Source organism: Drosophila takahashii, chromosome X (assembly GCF_030179915.1).
Source record: "Drosophila takahashii strain IR98-3 E-12201 chromosome X, DtakHiC1v2, whole genome shotgun sequence".
NCBI lineage: Eukaryota > Metazoa > Arthropoda > Insecta > Diptera > Drosophilidae > Drosophila > Drosophila takahashii.
The window spans coordinates 20,764,692-20,784,304 of NC_091683.1; the positions used below are offsets into that span (position 1 = coordinate 20,764,692).

The window sequence follows — 19,613 nt, forward strand, 5'->3', positions numbered from 1 at the left end:
TAAGTTACAAGTTGGCAAGAAACTAGGCCATAATTGAATCATTGATAGTAATAGAAAAAAATTTATAAAGAGGGGTAGTTAGCTTTAAAAAGAGTAAGGGCACGAAATAAACAAAAAAAACATTTTGTAAAATATTAGATTTTTTTGATTTTGCTCTCGTTTAAGAAAACATTTCCAACAAATATAGATAATGAATTTAATTAGAATATTTTAAAATCTATTAACATTTATTAATTATCATTTTAGCTTAAAAAAACTCTTTAGAAATTAGATAAATTTTTGTAGGAATTCAATTTAATATAAATACCAATGGATTGACCAAATGGTGCCCAACAAATGACCGACCATCAAGTGAACGACCTTGCCAACTACCCAAATGTGAATTGATTCAGGACTTCTATCCCTGAATAACTTCTGGTGGCACACTACACTATATCCAAAAAAATAGATATATCCCATACATATATGCTAATGCCTTGATTACAATTTCACTAATGGCGCCAATTTGTTGTTGCCGCCGAAGGAGCGGAAGTAGCGCCCAAGAACGGACAAAAAAGAAGACGTCACAAAAGGACGTCGGGAATGGAAGCTAAAGGAAGTAACGCCGTGGAGAAGACAACGCAGTCGTAAAAAGAGGAAGACAGGGCCCATAAAGTAGCAAAAACCGAAGACGCCAGGTCCCCAAAAAAGAAAAAACAAAATACAGAGAAATACTGGTGAAAATGCGAGCGGGAAAAAGGGAAAACTGAAAGCGAAATGATGCCAGAGCCGTTGGTTAAGTAACCGGGAGAGTCGAAATGTGGGTGTGGGTGGGAGGTCCTCTTTCCTCCCACTTTTCCATATGCGGCAGATACGACACACAAACGTGATACGGCAGGAATGTGGCCAAAAACGGTTAAAAACGCCTAAAAAGCGGTCCTGTCCCTGTGTTTGTGTGGTAGGCCACGAACCAAAAGTCTGCACAAAAGCGACTCAAGTCCCGAAAATCAACTCGGGAAATCGTCTCCGAATATCACTGGACTCAGTCGCTCAAATTGGTGTAAAACTCAAACCGAAACGAGGTCGAAAATCACTCAACCCACCGGTGCTGACTCAAAAACAGTGAACTGTAAACTGTGACTCAAGTTACAGAGCAGCTACCAAACTAATTAATTTAAAAAGCAAATTGAATTAGTTTTCAGAAAAATAAACCCCTTTATAAAACATTAATTTTTAGAAATAAAATAAAAAAAAACATAATAATTTACTTAAGTAAATGCATTACCAGAAATAATATTAAAAAAATAAATTAATTGAGGGATGTTAAATATTATTTTATAAGCAAAATGTTAAGCAAGTTGAATTATTTTTCAAAAAAATGAAAACATTGATTTCTAGAAATAAAATGAATTTACAGAATAAATAGTTATTAATTTAATTTAAGAAATAATATTTCATGCATTATCAAAAATATAAAGCAAATTAAACATTCTTATTATATTATATTATGAATGATTTATTCGCTCGAAAAATGTATCATAATAAAGACAGAATAAATATTAAAATAAATACAGTTAAAAAAAATTTTTTTACGAAATAATATTACACAAAAACAGAAAACAAAAAAACATTCTTATTATATCATTTTATAAACGATTTATTCTCTCGAAAAATGGGTCATGTGTAAAAAAAAATTTATTGGCAAAGAAATTTTTTTTTTTAATATAATTAATTTTAGTAAATAACATTTTGTAAGTACCTACTAAGTATATTACATTTTCCCACAAAAACATTCATTAACTAATGTGATTTCCCCAAAAATTAGCCAAACTCGTCTCATTCTCCAAGATAAAATCTCAAAGAGAGTCGCAGCTCAATTCTCAGTCTCGTTCTCGCTTTCACTGACTTTTCGCTCTCTCGTCGAGAATATTTCCATCTGGTTTCGATGGGCACTAGGCCAGACCTACTCAATGTTGAGTAATGACCGAGGGAAATCTCTCTCGCAGTTTTCCCAACGCAGGCGCTTTTCTCCAGCGGCAGAACAATAAAATTCAATAAAAATAAGGCAGGAAAATGTTTGCCGACAGCGGCCAGCCTCTGGCCTTTATTTTGGCCCAGGAAAATTGTACGCCCAACAAGAAAAAAAAAGGAAAGAAAATTGTACCACCCACTTTTCCGGCTGCTCAAAGAGGGCAATGAAAATTTTTGCAGCATTTTCTTTTCTTTTTTTGTTGCTCACTCTCCAAACGGCAACGAGCTGAGAATTTTTAATTGCTTTGAATTCAGGAGTTTGTTGTTTTTTTCGAGAGGGGGGTGGTGGTGGGCGGTGCGGTGTTTGTGGGTGGTGCAAGAGAAGGTCACTTACCTTTTGTCTCCTCGGATTCTGGCTTCTGCTTCTTCTTCTTCTTGCTCTTTGCCAAATGCCGCCTTTGTTATTTTGTTGTTTATCTTTGTTTGCCACCGATTTGCCTTGATTTAGATATATTTAAATTTATTCACGGCACTTTATTTATTTATACTCGGCTTTCAGACACTTTATTTATTTATTTATCTGCCCAGGCTGTTTGGTTTTCTATCTAACTTTTGGCACTTTATGTTTTTAATTTTTAACTTCACAGATTTTTTTGCATTTATTTATGCACGCACACACTTTAGGCACTCGAAAAAAAAACAACTGATTTAACAAAAATATTGCAGCCCATTTATATGGATTTTATAGATATTGCTCTCGGTTATTGCTATTTGCGAAGGGTTTCTTATTAAATCATATTTATTTTGCGGCTTTGCGGATGATTTTTCCGCATGCTGCTGCTGCTGCGGCCAAGGAAAACTGCCTTTTCCGCGTTACATTTGTTGTTGTTTGGCCTGGCCCTTTTTTGTTGTTGTCGCTTTCTATTTTCTTTTTTTTTTATTTCCCTTTCTGTTGGTTTCTTGTTCTACTGCATTTGTTGTTGTTTCGTCTCTTTTCCGCCTTTTTGCTCTTTTGACAGTTTTTGTTCTTGTTTTTGCACCACGAGAAAAACCCCCCCGGTTTTTGTGAAAAGCCCGCGATAAAAAGTGCGCAGTCGCCGCTCTTTCACTCGATTTCGATTCCGACACTCAAAAACTCACCTCAAACCTTCGAGCGATATTATTTCCCAGATGCCGCCGCTTCTTTGTTGTTTATCAGCTTCCGTTGGCTTATCGCCGAAAAATTTCTGACTTCTGATTTCTGATTAGCACAGTAACCAAAAAAAAAATTAACAAAAAAAATTCGAATTTTCTTTATTCATCGGCAAAAGTCAAGGACCTGTACGTGTTTTTTTTTAATGATTTGTTTTATTAAATCTGAATTATTTTTTAGCACACGCGTTAATTTTCAATCAAGTCTTTATCAACCGCAGACTGTAAACAAATATAATGATTGTATATATATTACCTATATAGTATATACCATGTAGGGTTTATGTGCAGAAACACACACGACCGCACAGATAAGTGAGCTTATCGGTTGCTGGGAACCCAGTTTTACTATTACTATTTTCTGTATTTCTCTCTTTTTTTCTACTATTTTTTTGTAATCTGTTTGGGGATTGTTTTTGTTTTCCAGACCAAAATCGGGGATCGCGTTTCGCGTCGCTTTTGAGATGATCGCTCAAGCACAACGCGCCAAAATCAACTGAAACCCAACTGAAATTGAATAAAGCGAACAGCCTCTGAATTGGAAATAGAAAAATGGAAAAATAGAAAAAATGGAAATATAGAAAATAGAACGTCGGAGAGAGACGGCCGATTTTAATCGCGCACGCAAAAAAGTCATAATAAAATTGAAAATGAAAATGGAAATGAAAAGCGAAAACATCATCAAACGTGAGAGAAAATTAAGCGGGGGAAATGAGAAATCACGAAATTGAAACAAATCAAAAAGATCACGCAAGCAAATTTTAAATTAACCCTTTAAAGTCGCCTGTTTTAGTATATTTTTTTTAATATTATGTAATACAATTTTGTAATATTTTTTAAATATTTCTATATTTCTGTGAGAAGAGAGAGCAACAAATAAAAATGATTTAGAAAAACAAACTATCTCAAAAACGACTTTGGAAGATAAAAAGAGATCTCATGTTAAATCAGCAGATCACAGGAAGTAGAAGATCACGATGCGAAAACATCATCATCAAAGACTGTACGAGATCTATGAACAAATTTCCCAATCAATTTTAAAAGTCAACAAATATAGCTCAAATATTGACACAATCCAAGTTCACTGATCACCGATCAATCAAGAAGCTCTAACTATTTAGGCAAACACACTTCATAAGTGATTGATTTACTAAAGGGGGGAACTACGTAAGTGAAGTGGGTTGGGTTCCATTGAAAGATCGAAAGTATGAATGATTCGAGCGATGCTCAGAGATAGCAAAACAAAAAATTCCATAAACGATGCCTTAAAGATATATCATTAACGATCTCTTGGAAGAACCGATTCGGATCTTATCAGCGCCATTAGAAGATAAAATCAGACAGATAAGTGCTCATCTAATGATCATTGGGAAACGTTATAAAACTTGTCTAGATAACTTTATCACAGCTGCCCGAAAGATAAGATATCTCCAGATCTTCGGAATTCTTTCTAGGAATCTATATATTGCAAAATTTTTGTTGGAATGTTTTCTATTGGAACTATTGGAATTTAAAATATACTAGTTGCAAAATCAATTGAAAAACTGATAGAAAAGCGTCACATGCCACTCATAAATCTGAAAATGCAGAACTAGGGCAAAAACTTGTTCCATTGCGCTCAATCTTGATTGTCGCATGTCGTTGCGGATGCTCAATGATGATCACAATCACAATCACAATTACAATCACCATAACAATCACAATCACGATCACGAGCTTCTTTTTTATTTGATTTTATATTGCTCGCCTGCCGATCTTCGCGATGACAGAATAAATTTGTTTATTGCTGCCGCTGCTGTCGCCGTCGTTATTGTTATTTTTATTATTATTATTATGGTTATTGCCACTGCTATTGGCATTACTTATTATAATTGCAATTAAAGAAACACGAAATCGAATTGTATGCGCGATTCTAATTGGAATTGCAAGTGGAATCGACTTGGAATCGAGTTCGAATTCCGAGATCCGAGCAGAACGAGCAACGTAGCCCGACTGAAACTGAGTTTCGACCGCCGTTTCCATCGAACCGCATCGGAAAAAGGTCGCAAAATGTTAAGCTAACGTCAACAAAAAACGAGGGGGCGGTCTAGGGTTAAGAAGGGGTTGGTAAAAGCCAAAAGAAATGGGTATAGAAGAACAGGAAACGGAAGCCACCCAAGATAAATAGTACCAAAAATAAGCCTAAATAATAAATATTAATGCAAAACATTCCATATCGTTTATGAAAATTTACATTAAATATATACATTATTTACTGGACAATCTGGCTAAGAAATAATAGAAAAAAAGAGCTTAATAAATATGATAAATAATAAAAAACAATACTCTTACAAGAATAAAAACCCTAATAGTTTAGCTAAATTTTTTAACAATTTTATTGATATGAAGGAAATAAATTATTTCTCATATCTTATCTAGTTTCCAAAGCACTTGCTATCGCACTCTTATTAAGTGGTATTAACTCAAATGCTATAAAGTGATAAATAAATAAATTAAAGTAATTATTTGTGCCCCTGTTTGCTTAGTTCTCTCCGAACTAAAATTGGAGGAAACACGTTAGCTAATAATGTAATTAATTTATTAATTTATATTTAAATGAATGCAAAACTTTTTGAGTGTTTTTCTCATATTTTTATCCCTTCGAGTGCAGTCGAGAAAATGTGCAGCACTTTTGTTGCCATTGACGTTGTTAACGATTTTCAAATAGCGCGCGGCAGTTGACACCCCTCCAACCCCTCTTCCACCCACCACAACCCCCTTTTTTTCAGTGTCGTCATTAGCAACGTTGCCGGCAAAAAAATTGTTATTTCTGTTGTTTGTTTGACTTTCGCCTCGTTCGGTTTTCGTTTTGGTTTTTGTTTGCCCCAACGCTCTATCAGTTGGAACTTCTGCACATTCTGATAAGAATACCACCCCTCGCCGCCTCATCCACCTTACTTTTAGGTTTTTTTTTTAGGTAGTACACGTTAATTTATCGCAATCGTTTTGGGGAAATCGGTCAGTTAATGGCTGGGGGGGCTGACCACATGGCTCATTACCAAATTGGAGCAAGTGCTGCCGAAATTTCGAATAGGACGTAGGGTGGGGACCCCTGATAAGGTTTTTTTTTCAGGGTAATACGCATGCAGTCCCAGCGCTCGAAATTCCAATTGGAAGGGTCAGTGTTTGGTATCTTTTACTCAAAATTAAATCAGAAAAAATATGCATTTATATAACCAAAAATTTTAAATCCCAAAGATAATATTTCAGGTAATTTTTGCAATATACATTTCTTGTATCTATATAAAAAAAAAAACAAATTATGTTTGCTGTTTTAAATAAGTAATTATTAAATTTAAAAATGGTTAAGAATGCAGTTTTTAAAGCCTACACGTGGTCTAAAAAATGATGATAAATTGATTTTTTCCATTTCTAGCCCATTTTGTTCTATATTTCGTAACTATTTACCTATTTCTCCTCACTTTCCCCCAAAAATCCAAAAAAAATCACCTCTTCAGATCCAACCGAGTGTGACATTTGATTTGATTTTTGCGTATATTTCGGTTTGTTCTTGTTATTTTTGATTTCGATTCGCTTATAAAAATTCAATATATATAGGCAGCTATATATTTTTGTACATTTATATGCACGGCTCTGCGCAGCAGATATAAAATATGTGCACACAGCCACATGTATCGGCTATATCATCATTATAGATATAATTTCCACATATCGATGATATATGCGCTACACGTTTGCTTTTGCTGTTCCCATGGACTAAATGCGTCAATTAAATATAAAGAGTAATAATAAATAAAGTATACAAAGCGGCGTGAGAGATACAGATCGCGAGATTCCCATCTCCTATATGGGAATTATAAATAAATTATGATTTTCAATGACACTATAAATCGGAATACTTGCAGGTGCATACGGAAGGCGAAAGCAAAATAAATACAAAAACCGCTGCGTTAAAAGATTTAGAGCCCAGAAAATAATTTTTGGATCTTTAATCCGCCGATCTCTGCGGACGGCATTCTATATAATCTCTATGCATAGATATATGCATTCGGTTTCCGATTCTGCGTGGTTTTAATTTATTTGCAATTTGGTTTTCGGATTTTTACGAGCTTCTTTAATGACATTTCGCTGAATTCGGATGGGCCGGGGGACTCTCTTTATAGAGAGGGTGCCGGGAGATCAGCTGTCTGGCTTGTTACGTGCCTCATTAAGAGTTTTCTGGTTTTAATTGACAGAACAACAAAATCCGCACAGAAATAAGACATAAAAATCAGAATTTGATTTCGTTTCTTATAAATTTCCAATGCTTTCTGACTGCTCATTAAATTAGATTTTCGCCACAATAAATATGCCAGGGTCAAGGCATAGGGAAATATATTTTTCTCAAAAATTTTATGAAAGGAATTATCGGCACGATTGCAATTTGGTGTGTGGAAAACGATGAATTTTAAAAGGCATTTTAAAAATACATAACATTAACATTTCAACATTAACAAAAATAAAATATTTGTCATTAATAAAAATATATTTTAAATACATCTTTTACTTTTAAAATCCAACCAAAATAGTTACTCATGCTATATAGATAGCAAAAAGTAAACGCATATTTTTAGGCTGAATCACTTCTAGTTTTTAATCTAACTTTTATTTATCAGAGGAACAACATTAATTATACATAATTTAACAAAATATTTATTTTAGGAGACCCAATAAATAATACAAATTATTTGATCTGTGCCTCATAATTCTGATAAAGGAAAAATATATATTTGCAATCTTCATCATATTTTTTTTTCGTTTGCTCCCTGTTCGATCGCTGCCAATATAATTTAATTTATTTGTTTTTTACTTTTCCATTTACCCATTCGCTGCGAGTTGTTCAAATAATTTTGTTGTCATCTTCGCGTTTTTATTAGCACTATTCCGCCAAGTGGATCGTGGTATATGTTTATGGCTCTCTCTCTGACCCGCATTCTCCCTCTCTCTCTCTCCGGCTTCTTCTTTTTAATTTAATTATTAATTTATCAATGGTTAAACATAAAAGTGACCAAATCATTTGCATAAAAAGTAAGTCTTATTAAAAGTAAGGGAACCGAAGCAACAGGGTTTTTGATAAGAAGTTACAATTTTCGTACTTTCGTTATGCGTTTCCCCATTTTTTAAGAATTTGTATAATATGTTGTATATTTCTATTTGACTTGGTAGTAAAAAAAAATGGCATAAAAGCAACAGGGTTTTGAAGTTAGGTTGAGTTTCTAGGGCCTAGAAAAATCTCCTTTTTTAGTTTCGGCCTGATTTTTGGGGTTTTTTTTACCAAAACATTTTATGGCAATTAAATTTAGATTTAATTAACATTTTTTTAATATTTTGTTTCGATACTATGCCATTAAAGAGTAAAAAAAAACCAACTAGGTTTTCGGTTATATTTTGGTTTATGCATTTTTAGGGCTTAAGTTAAGTAACTATTTTAGTTAAATTATCTAAAATATTGCATCGTAGTTAATTTCGCTGTGCGGTCGTGTGTTTCATATATTTTAACATATTTTTTGTTTACTTGTTTTTCATATATTTTTTACCTATTTTTTATGATCGTTTTCGGGTTTGTTTTTACTTGGGTTATGTTGTGGTTGTTGTTGGAACACTTGCAAAAAAAATGAATAAAACTAAAATCGCGGCATTAGCGCGTGCGAGCGAGATGGCGCGTTGGCACGCGTGTTTACCGTTAGACGCGTGTGCCGCTAGTACCGTTATTGTCCCGTTTCCGTTTCCTTTACTTTCAGCCGCGTTCTGCCAAACGATTCGTCCTGGTCGACGACATGCGTGCAAATAAACGAGAAAATGCCGAGCGATGCGCTGCTGGCCCGAAACTTTCCACTCATTCTGGTATCCCCCCATTTCTGGCCCCACTTTTCACTCATACTTTTCTCCGCGTGGAGCATAGAACAGCACTCTCTCACGCTCTCACGCTCTCCCTCTCTCTCTGGAGAGAAACAAAGACTCGAGTTCGAGCTCAAATCGCATTTTATTGAGTGACTACACAGTGCTCTTGCGCGTATCGGTCTCCTCGAAGAAGAGCTCCAGGAGATTCTTCTTCAGCAGCTGATCGCCGTCCAGACGCTCCGGCCCCTTCCAGTGGAGCAGGGCCGGAATCCCGTCCACCGAGTAGGGCGGACTGCGGAACGCGTTGTCCTTGGCCATCCAGAACTCCCGATTGCCGACGTCCACCACCAGGATAATGCAGTCCGCAGGGGCGTTCGTGCGAAAGGCGGTCATAATCGTATCCTCGGCTGGAAATGGAAGGGGAAACGGGTTTACTTGTGGGGTTCTCAGGTGGTAGGTAGGTAGGTATTGATATATTAAGAAATTATTTTAATTATTTTTCCTCTTTTTTAGTATCAGTTCTGAAGAATTAATCCCTCACTAAAGTAATTTTCTGTGAGGATATACAAAGTAAGCCTAAACTTAGACACAAGAATCTTAAAAGTATGTAAAATAAAATAATAACACAATAAATAAAAACAGTTTAAAAATATTTAACCAAATTATACTATAAACAAAAATATCTGTACTTTTAAGAAAATGTATTAAAACAAAAATCGTGTAAAAATTAATAAAATCTTTTAAGTATAAATATATAAAATCACCCAAATATTGGTGTCCTAATAATGATATATGTATAACACCAACCCTGTAGGAGCGTTTATAACTTTACCGCAAATAACAAAATCCTATAAAAATATGTTCACATATAAAATCACTTATAGTTGGGTACCTTTAAAAGGGATTTGGCAGCTACAAAACTAACACTAAATAAATAAAATATCAACTATAACTATTAAATTTTAAAACAATATAATAATGTACAAGACTTTCAGGGGCATTCGTCACTTACCCTACATATCAAAACAAATATTTATATAAATAAACCTTTTGGGGCTTTTGTCACCTACAAAACTAACAATACATAATAGTATTTATGTAAACTTGACCAAAGTAACTAGCAAGTACAGACCCTGCAGGGGCACTCGTCACCCACTTGACACACAATTACTCAAATCTTGAAAATATTTGAAAAATAAATTAACCTTTGGGGGCATTCGTCACCTAAACCTAACAATACATATAATACTTAACCAAAGTGAGGTCCCTGCAGGGGCGTTCGTCACCTACTTGACACAAAATTACTCAAATCTTGAAAATATTTGAAAAATAAATTAACCTTTAGGGCATTCGTCACCTAAAAACCTAAGAATACATACAATACTTAACCAAAGTGAGGCCCCTGCAGGGGCGTTCGTCACCTACGTGACACACATTTAGTCAAATCTTAAAAATATTTGAAAAATAAATTAACCTTTAGGGGCATTCGTCACCTAAACCTAACAATACTTATAATACTTAACCAAGGTAGGGCCCCTGCAGGGGCACTCGTCACCTACTTGACACACAATTACTCAAATCTTGAAAATATTTAAAAAATAAATTAACCCTTAGGGGCATTCGTCACCTACACCTAACACTACATATTATATTTAACCAAAGTGAGGCCCCTGCAGGGGCGTTCGTCACCTACCCGCCACGCAGTCCGGACACCAGCTGCGTCCCTGCTTGTCCTTCTCGCCGTAGAAGTAGATGTAGATGGGGCAGCTCTTGGTGTCGTAGAGCTTGAGCAGATTCTCCATCTCCTTGAAGCCGCGTGCCGGTACGTATTCGGGCATTATGATGGTGATATTATGGTAATCCAATTTTTGAGTCCTAATGCCCCGATGTGCAAGTGAATTGAGTGCCGGGCGATGGTGATTTGTGGTGATTCGTGGCGATTCCGATTCCAATTCCAATCCCAATCTTATCTGGATCTTATCGCTGGGTCTTACGGGTTTCTTAGCCGTCGCTTATCGGCCATCGGGATGTTTATCGGGTAATTAGAGGCGTTTCAAATCGCTGTTTTCAGTGTGCTTTCTGTTTCTGTTTTTGTTTTTGTTTGCGGCTCTCCAGCAATGGCGGTGCTCACCACACTTGCACTCCAGCGAACTCACCACGTCCGGCGGCGCGTGCTGTTAAGCGCACCGTGGTGAATACTGTTAACCACTGTTGACCGTTTTATCGAAAGCTTCACACGCGTATTATCTAATCAAATACATTTTGCAAATCGAAAATTTTGGCTTATTTTGTGGCACAAATAGCTTGGGTTGTTGGATTATTTTAAAAATGCCAAAGGAAATCCAATAACAGTTCTGCTAAAATGTTAGGACGGTGTCTTTGCTAACGCAGTGGTGTCACCCACCTTACATGTTTTCGGTATTTTTGAAGTACCATTTTGGTTACTTGAATATACCACAAACTGTCTGCTAGCGAAGACAACTTCCTGTCATAGCGCGTACACACACCTACCGATTTTGTGTTTCTGACATTTTCGTCATACAAAACAGTAAAATATTAATTTAATTTTTCCCAGCTGGATACATTTAAACAAAATAGCTTTAATAATATTTTATAAATAAACAAAAACTACTGCATAATCCCAACAAAAGCACCGACTGAATTTGTTAACAAAGATAACGTTTTTATTTTGCACACACAAAAAAAAAATTGTCAAAAAGACCCCAACCAAAAAAAATTTCAATTTTGTCAAGGATATAGGTGTGTGTCCTTGCTAATTGTGTGTATTTGTTGTTGTGAAAGTAACTATTTATTTAGAAGAATTGAACTATTTTTTGTGGTTGGGGATTGATTGACAATTATAACAGTTGATTTTTTTTTGTGTGCAAGAAATGGTAAAATAAATATATTCACATGCACATTTATAAAAATAAGTATAATACAAAGATGTTTACTAACAAACATACATATAGCTTTCGACTTACATTGCTTCTCTTTATGTTTCGTTATCTGATTGGCAAATAAAAGAACTTTTAAGCCTACAATCGAAATCACGCATCCCCATAAAATCTAGCAGAACGCATGCACCGCTATTTCCGGGCTGTCCGCTGTACCACTTAAAAACGTTAGTCGTCTTCCCGGAGGCCGTAGATATGAACTTGCCATCCTCCTCCAAATGCTTTATGCCAGTCCAGTACCAGTAGTACTGCTCTTTCTTAAGTTTCTGCATTATGGCTTCGATTTCCTCTTGGTTTTCGAAAGCCGCCAAGTAGCCGCCCATTTCTCGACATGTTTCCGCAGCCTCATCCCAGTTTTTCTCAATATTATGTTCGATATAAAAATATCTACATCCAATCCGCTCAAATCTCGGATCGATGATCTTGGAATTAAAAGAAGAAGAAGCGAAAGGGTAAGGGTTGTGTGTAAAGAAAGGTTTCAATATGGGTTTGGGATTTCGGTTGGTTCTGTAGCGTCAGAAGTTGGCTTACCTGTTTTCGACCTCCAGCATTTAGGTCCTCCAGCATTTTCTGTATCGCCTGCAATTGGGCATCTATTTTGGTTTGCATGAATTTCTCCACATTTTCCATTCTGACGAACAAATCATTCTTCATGTCTGAGTTTTCCGCCACAAGTTGACCTTCGACGGCGCTCAACGGTCCAAAGAAGTTAAGGACGAACAAAGAGACCACGAGTCTCAGCATTTTTGATCACTGCAACTTCTCTTAGACAACTTTTAAATTGAACTGAAATTGAGATGTCTTCTTGGTAGACAAGAAACCCGAAATATTGCTGATAAGGTGCAAAACGCACGTCACTGAGATTAAATGGGGTCAAACGTCTACGAATGTTGGGCTAAGAGATTGCGTATCAGTGCTTTTTGGGAACTACCACAAAAGCCATATAATAATGTTGTCAATAATTTCACAATAATTTATTTAGTAACAAAATTAAATTATGTTTTTGCCCGTAAAATAAATCGTAGAAACGTTCTCCCAACCAAATTACAGTTATGCAAATAACGGAATCATGGAAATAAATAAGTATAATCAATAATCCAAATAATCGTAAATATTTTGGAAAAAAGAGTAACAAATTTAATTTTTAATTTATTTATTTAGTATCCCAGCGCTACAAGTGCGCACTTATAATTATGGCGCTAGTCACAAATCAATGAATCAACAAATCAATGTAAAAAAAAATAAAATAATGCCAAGATAAAGTAAATTTGTATTATATTTATCATACATTTTTATCGTTTTTTAAGACATTTTAAATTAAATATACAGCTTACAACTTACATTGCGTCTATTTATGTTTCATTATCTGATTGGCAAATAAAAAAATTATAATTACTACAAACGTAATCGTCCATCCCCAAATGATTTATCATAACGCAGTCACCGTCATCGTTGGGCTCTCCGCTGGGCCACTTTAAAGCCATATTCCACTTCCCAGAGGCCGAAGAAACGAACTCGCCATCTTTCTTCTTGATGCCAGTCCAGTAATAGGCTTTATTAAGTTTTGGCATTATGGCTGTGATTTCCTCTTGGGTTTTGAATGCCGCCAAAGAGCCGCCCATTTCACGACATGTTCCTGCAGCTTCATCCCAGGTTTTCTTAATAAATTTTTCGATATAAAAAAATGTAGATCCAATCAGCTCAAATCTTGGATCGATGATCTTCAAAGTTGGTTGGTTCTGCGGCGTCAGAAGTTGGTTTCCATTTAGGTTTTGAGTTTGTAGTCGACCCCTCGTGTCACCAGATTGAGCAAGGGCTGAGTTTTGGTCCTTCAGCATTTTCTGTATCGCCTGAAGTTGGGCATCCAATTTGGCTTGCATGGAGTTCTCCTGATTTTCCAATTTGGTGCGTAGCCATTCCACTTTTTCATCGATTTGGTTTAGTTTCGCCCAGCTTCTTTGGTTATCGTCGAAAAGCGGATGCAGTGCGGCCAGGCAAAAGGCGCCACACTGACTCGGTGCGTCGGTCACTTGGCAAATGAAGGATCCATTGTCCTGGAAGGCGCTCAACGGTCCAAAGAAGTTAAGGACGAACAAGGAGACCACGAGTCTCAGCATTTTCGATCACTGCAACTTCTCTTAGACAACTTTTAAATCGAACTGAAATTCGGATGCCTTCTTGAGAGAAAGGAAACTCAAATATTGCTGATAAGCTGCAAAACGCACGTCATAGAGATTAAACGAGGTCAGAGATCGCGTTTCTTGGGAATTACCATAAAAACCATGTTGCCAAGAGCACAATTTCGAACAAATTTTTGGTAATTATAAATAGCAAATTAAATATAATGGTTTTGAAAGACGGTAGTAATTGATCGTGGCGGTATTCTATTTGCCAGACATATTTCCAGGGTGACGGACGCAAAATTTAAAAACAAGAGTGACGCAGTATAGATTTTTTAATTCTAATATTTTGTTCTATATTTTGGACGCTCTCGTATTTATGGTGAAATTAAGGTTATCTGTCCAGCCAGTTCTTGACTTTTTCCTGGAAATGCCCATTGCTGAACGATGGATTTACTATTTTCCTGAAATTATGATTTTTTTCTAGCCAATAAATTTTTTTATACTCTTGAAAATATTCTTTGTTAAGCAACAACATTCAATTATGTTGTGAAAGACTTTTTTAAGATTCTTGTTTTTCCATAAGGCTCTTAAAATTATATAATTAAAATACACAAAATCAGGACTTAAATCAAAAAGTGAAACTATTTAAATTTCGGAAGTATTCCGTTTTTCTTCTTATTTTTTTCTCTAAATGAATGAAGTGCAATTGCTGGGTGAAAATTCTGCTTAATCAGGGATTACCCTGACACAATTTGTCGGTGCTCACAACTTGAACTTGGTTGGGGGTCACTTTGAAGTTTAAGCGCAAAAAATGAGATCTTGAAAAACTGCAAGTCAAGTGAAAAATGCCATATAAAATGGTTGATGCAGAAGACAGAAGTATTCAGTGAGTCAGAGATAACAAGATGGGTAAGAACTGGGTTTTCATTGGTAAATATTCAAAAAATACTTATCAAAAAATATTGGGTGTGCTTTAAAATATTAAATAGTCGTTTTAAAAGGATTATTAATATTTGAAAAATAAGTTTTATATTTCAAGCTTGATTTTATAAAAATTATTTTTTAATATTTTATATATTTTTATATTTGTTAGCTGCCTTTAAGAATTTCCTGCTGCTTTTGACGCTGCTGCTGGCCATCCAATTGGAGGCCTCGAAAATAGTGTACAAGAAGCCGCTGTACGGGAATGGAAATATCGTTAAGGAGAAGCGCCTGAGGAGCAAGGGTCTCAAGCAGGAGGCCAACACCGTGAGCAGCACCACCATGAGTAGCACCACCAGCACCACCGAAGAAGATTGGCCCACCGCCGTGGAGTTTGTGATTGTGACCACGCCCAAGGGCGAATTGGAAACTAATTCCGAGTCGATTAGCAATGGCAGTAGCACAGAAACGAGCCTCCTGGAGGTCACCTTCTCGGGATCGTCGGAGGGATCCACAAAAGCGGGAGAATCGTCCACGGTCAACCCAACGATCTCGACCACCTCGAGCAGCAGTTTGGTCAACACAATTCCCGCGCCCATATTGTCGGGATCATCGGGACCATCGGTATCATCGTCAGCGGTCCTGGCCCCGCAGGATAATCAGCCAGTTCCCTGCACTTGCGGCGTCTTCCTCTCCTCGCAAATCCCCAACGGACTGCCCACGAAACCGTTGATCCACCAGGAACTGGATCGCATGTTCCCCTGCAATGCCATCGGTCGCAAGCAGTGCCAAACCAAGTGCCTGGAGGCGGTGAGTACTGTACAGTAGACATCAGTAAACACTGATTAAAAATTTAAAATTTAAGACGAATTATTTGGGACTTTCTATATTTACTATATTATTATTCCTTAATTTTTGTATAATTTAACATTTAAAATTTTAAACAAAATTGTAATTAATCGTAAATAATTGCATTTTTAAAAAAAATTGAATTATTTAAAAAAATTGTATTTTTTAAGATGCATTTTTAAAATTCTTTTTACTTGTTTTATTAGAATTTATCATTTAATATTTTTCTTTATTTTGCTAGTCAAAAATTTTACCTTTAAGAGTTTTTTCCATAGATAGTTTTCTAAAATCAATACAGTAATCACTCCATTACAATTTCAGATCGTCCAGCACCTGCCGAATTCCGCAAATATAGTTTGCTCCGCTCTGGGTCACGATTGTCACAAGGAACGCGCCTACTTGTTCATCAAAAACTGTCACAACCAATGGGTCAATACGAATCTGCAGGCGGGCAGGGAGTACTGTTGTCGCTCAGGAGTTCCCTACCGGTGTCCTTTAATGGGTTAATACTGTGGAGATATAATAAAATGATGGATATGAAGAAAAACAAAACTTTTAATTTCTAAAATTAAGGAATTGGGAAATATTTCATGTTTTATCATGTTTCCTGAAAAACTTTATGTAAAACGGTTCGAGTGCGGGCTGAATTCGACTGTGAGGTTTCGGTCCTGGCTATTTTCTGGTATTTCCATCTGGTATATTTTGAAGATAACAGTTTATTCGTGGTGTTATCGGGGTATGAATCATAAAAGAAATCTGGCCACGCTGTGCTCCAAAATAAAATAGATTTTATTAAATCCATAATAAAGGAAAACAAAGCGCCCCTTGGAAGCGAACTCAGGCCCAGCCAGTAAGTTCGAAACAGAACCGAAAGATTAACAATCGTTAGATGTATTGAAATTCGAAAAATTAACAGGTTTTCCTCGACAACAAACTAGCACAATGGTGTGCGTACCGTGCTTTATCATTCCGCTGCTGCTTTACATTTGGCACAAGTTCATTCAGCCGATAATTCTGCGCTACTGGAATCCCTGGGAGAAGAAGGACGCCGAGGGCAATGTGATCAAGAAGGGGCCCGACTTCCCCTTCGAGTGCAAGGGCGGCGTTTGCCCCTTTGTTCCGGGGTCCAAGAAGACCCCCAATGTGGACGGTGATGCCAAGGAACCCGAAAATCCTCACACGACAACGAGTACAACCACAACAACCACAGCACCACTGGAAACGGAGGAAACCAAGAAGGAAATCTAGTCGAAATATTCCAAAAACAATATCCTTAATATGTAGTCTGTTTTTTTTTGAGCTTGTCTATAAGAAAATCCACGCACACAACACCAAAACTATGTAATTCAACGTCATCATGCGATGTGTCGTGGGCGGCGGTCGGTTGGGGGCGTGGCCGCAAGGGAGCACTAAGAACACTTAATGAGTAATTAATTTAAATTAAATGTACACCTTGACCACACCAAAAAAAAAACACCTCTTTTCCTATGGGTTAATTCGGGGGTTAAAGGTTAACTTCGCAAATAGTGACTAGTCTTAACCCTTAAAAGTTGAAGAATTCGCGTATTCAATCACCCAAAAAATATGTGAAATTAAAGAAAAAAACACATGTTGTTTTTAAAATAATTATTTAATATTTATTATTTATCTCAAAAAGTTTGCATTTTTGTTTTGCTGTCTTGCTGTTTAAGTTAGGAAAACAAATAATTTTACAATTTACACATTAAAAACTTACACAAAATATAGACGAAAGAAAGCATACCGTTCGCATTATAAATAGAGCAAATCGAACGGCAAAATCGTATTTGTGGACTTTTTAGTGTCTTTTTCTGGTTGTATATTTTTTGAAAATATCTATTTATCAACTTAGATCATAATGGGGGGCCTTATATATATAGAAAACTTGGCTGGTTACTGTCTTTTTTGTTGTTTTTTGTGCTTTTTTTCTCTTTTAATCAGCATTATACTTTCTCGCTGGGGATTTTTGTATAATTTTTGCAATTTCCTTTGTTTTTTTTTTGTCAACTTAAATCAAACAGTTATGAGAATCTTTTTACAGTTTAGCTTAGTCAATATGTAATAATACATAATAGTCATAATAATAATAATAAAAAAAAAAACTTGGTGTAAAAAAAAAGGTTTGATGCGGTGTACGTCTAACAATTTTGTTTATATAAGCACTTCAGTTTCGAAACCTACAGAACTACGAAATATATGTATATATTTATATAGCATGTGGGCCATAATTAAATGTAGAATTCGATAAAAACTTAGCCTAGACTTATGGCCTAGTGATATAATGGGTTCGCTTACAACTACAAATGTCCCACCAACGTTAAATCGATCAATCAGAATTTGCGCTAAGTTTAGTTTCTCCTCTCGCTGGTTATAATTTCTTTCTTTTCTTTTTTACTGGAAGCTCCGACGATGTTACGACAATAAAATAAAATGCGCCACAAAACGAGCTCTTAACTGGTATATCTATGAGTAGATATATATATATATATATCTTTATATATATATATATGCGATCGGCGCGCACTGTACAACAAGCATAAAAATAATTTAAGTTACTACAATTTATGACGCTTCTTCTTCAGCCAGAATTGCGTATTTCGATCTAAATGCTAAAACTTATAGACACACACGATAAAAAAAAAAATAAAAGTCGCGTTGAAAAAATACATAATCGTAGGGATTAGAGAATTACATATTAATATTATTATTATTATTATATAGCATTTTAGATAGAACGTAGCCGCGGACTCTTTAAGAGTCCCCTCTGCTGTTATCCTTGGCAAACCATCTCCATTTCCATATCATCGGTTTCGGGGTTCACGGTCAAATGTAGATGGCCTCGGATCCCTTGTTGGCCTGATGGCCGCCGGAAATGTAGAGATTATTGGCCGCCGGCGACTGGACGCCCTCGCTCCAATCGGAATTCGATCGCGGCGAGGAGGAGGACCAGTGGCCGGGCGACTCCGGCGAGGGCGTCGGGTAGCTGTCCAGCGTCTGGACCAAATGCTGCGGCGTGTGGCCGCCGGAATGCTGGCTCGGTGGCGTTAGGTACTGGTAGAAGGCCTGCTGGTTGTGCTGCGACGACGGCGACAGCATGTTGGTCGACGGCGACGAGCCGGACATTGAACTTTGTATCGAGGGCGGATTCATTTGACCCGAGTGAAATGAGTCTGCAAGAGGACAAAAGTAGAGTGATTAGTTTTTTTTTTATATACGAGTGATTCTTGTAAAACGTATTGATATTTTCTTCATGGTCTCAAAAAAGGATTTTTAAAAAAGCTAAAAAAAATACATTTGACAGGTGCTATTTTTTTTTATTAATTAATTTCTAACTTTAAATTACGTGGGTTAAAAAATAAATAAAAATACCCAAAAATTATTATTTTTGCCAAGCTTTCAGATAAAAATAAAGTGATTAGTTTTTTTTTTATATATGAGTGATTCTTTGTGAAACGTATCGAGATTTTTTTCATGGTCTCGAAACGATATCTAATTTTTATGACACTATCACACCATTAAAAAGAGATTTTTAAAAAAGTTAAAAAAAAATCCATTTGACAGAAGCGAAGATATGGCCATGCCTATTTTTTTTTATAAATTTATAAATTTTTAAATTACGTGGGTTAAAAAATTAAAAAAAATACCCAAAAATTATTATTTTGGCCAAGCTTTCAGATAAAAATAACACCCATAATGGTTCCAGTGCAAAATATACTTATATGTA

The 19,613-nt window shown here is 36.0% G+C and overlaps 7 protein-coding genes across 8 annotated transcripts in view; 2 read left to right on the forward strand and 5 right to left on the reverse strand.

Annotated features, from left to right (window-relative positions):
- dnc (phosphodiesterase dunce) overlaps nt 1-2,947 on the reverse strand; it is a 191,260-nt gene extending 188,313 nt beyond the window's left edge. The window contains exon 1 of the mRNA XM_070218249.1: nt 2,345-2,947. The gene's annotated coding sequence lies outside the window, so the exon portion shown is untranslated. The remainder of the gene's footprint in view (nt 1-2,344) is intronic.
- Nucleotides 2,948-9,144: 6,197 nt separating this feature from the next.
- On the reverse strand, nt 9,145-11,337 carry LOC108065692 (thioredoxin domain-containing protein 17). The gene is made up of 2 exons (XM_017153807.3): nt 10,715-11,337; nt 9,145-9,428 (listed from the first exon to the last, which is right to left on the reverse strand). Exons 1-2 carry the CDS (start codon nt 10,857-10,859, stop codon nt 9,175-9,177), a joined length of 399 nt encoding a protein of 132 aa, XP_017009296.1. The 5' UTR covers nt 10,860-11,337; the 3' UTR covers nt 9,145-9,174.
- Nucleotides 11,338-12,016: 679 nt separating this feature from the next.
- LOC108065573 (C-type lectin 37Db-like) lies at nt 12,017-12,739 on the reverse strand. The gene is made up of 2 exons (XM_017153585.3): nt 12,510-12,739; nt 12,017-12,400 (listed from the first exon to the last, which is right to left on the reverse strand). Exons 1-2 carry the CDS (start codon nt 12,720-12,722, stop codon nt 12,017-12,019), a joined length of 597 nt encoding a protein of 198 aa, XP_017009074.2. The 5' UTR covers nt 12,723-12,739.
- Nucleotides 12,740-13,330: 591 nt separating this feature from the next.
- Nucleotides 13,331-14,095, reverse strand: LOC108065485 (accessory gland protein Acp29AB-like). Its single transcript, XM_017153483.1, has 2 exons — nt 13,423-14,095; nt 13,331-13,344 (listed from the first exon to the last, which is right to left on the reverse strand). The coding sequence occupies exons 1-2, from the start codon at nt 14,093-14,095 to the stop codon at nt 13,331-13,333; spliced, it is 687 nt and encodes a 228-aa protein (XP_017008972.1).
- Nucleotides 14,096-14,991: 896 nt separating this feature from the next.
- Nucleotides 14,992-16,406, forward strand: Fcp3C (Follicle cell protein 3C). 2 transcript variants are annotated; one of them, XM_017153564.3, is made up of 3 exons: nt 14,992-15,010; nt 15,195-15,832; nt 16,193-16,406. In XM_017153564.3, the coding sequence occupies exons 1-3, from the start codon at nt 15,007-15,009 to the stop codon at nt 16,376-16,378; spliced, it is 828 nt and encodes a 275-aa protein (XP_017009053.2). In that variant the 5' UTR covers nt 14,992-15,006; the 3' UTR covers nt 16,379-16,406. The 2 variants fall into 2 exon arrangements, with proteins under 2 accessions (XP_017009053.2, XP_070074413.1); XM_070218312.1 differs by having other exon boundaries at nt 15,002-15,031.
- A 179-nt stretch (nt 16,407-16,585) lies between these two features.
- On the forward strand, nt 16,586-17,345 carry LOC108065529 (UPF0729 protein CG18508). The gene is made up of 2 exons (XM_017153535.3): nt 16,586-16,721; nt 16,788-17,345. The coding sequence occupies exon 2, from the start codon at nt 16,814-16,816 to the stop codon at nt 17,117-17,119; it is 306 nt and encodes a 101-aa protein (XP_017009024.1). The 5' UTR covers nt 16,586-16,721; nt 16,788-16,813; the 3' UTR covers nt 17,120-17,345.
- A 137-nt stretch (nt 17,346-17,482) lies between these two features.
- The window catches only part of N (neurogenic locus Notch protein), a 42,815-nt gene continuing 40,684 nt past the window's right edge, over nt 17,483-19,613 (reverse strand). Inside the window, exon 9 of the mRNA XM_017153659.3 lies at nt 17,483-19,059. Coding sequence (XP_017009148.2) covers nt 18,713-19,059 — 347 coding nt within the window. The 3' untranslated portion in view covers nt 17,483-18,712. The remainder of the gene's footprint in view (nt 19,060-19,613) is intronic.

Coding starts and splice junctions, on each gene's coding strand:
- LOC108065692 (XM_017153807.3), bottom strand. CDS start 10,859: ATGCCCGAATACGTACCGGCACGCGGCTTCAAGGAGATGGAGAATCTG. Junction 9,429..10,714: donor GTGTCCGGACTGCGTGGCGG/GTAGGTGACGAA, acceptor TTCCATTTCCAG/CCGAGGATACGATTATGACC.
- LOC108065573 (XM_017153585.3), bottom strand. CDS start 12,722: ATGCTGAGACTCGTGGTCTCTTTGTTCGTCCTTAACTTCTTTGGACCG. Junction 12,401..12,509: donor ATGCTGGAGGTCGAAAACAG/GTAAGCCAACTT, acceptor TTTAATTCCAAG/ATCATCGATCCGAGATTTGA.
- LOC108065485 (XM_017153483.1), bottom strand. CDS start 14,095: ATGCTGAGACTCGTGGTCTCCTTGTTCGTCCTTAACTTCTTTGGACCG.
- Fcp3C (XM_070218312.1), top strand. CDS start 15,007: ATGGGTAAGAACTGGGTTTTCATTG. Junction 15,032..15,194: donor TAAGAACTGGGTTTTCATTG/GTAAATATTCAA, acceptor TATATTTGTTAG/CTGCCTTTAAGAATTTCCTG. Junction 15,833..16,192: donor AAACCAAGTGCCTGGAGGCG/GTGAGTACTGTA, acceptor TTACAATTTCAG/ATCGTCCAGCACCTGCCGAA.
- LOC108065529 (XM_017153535.3), top strand. CDS start 16,814: ATGGTGTGCGTACCGTGCTTTATCATTCCGCTGCTGCTTTACATTTGG.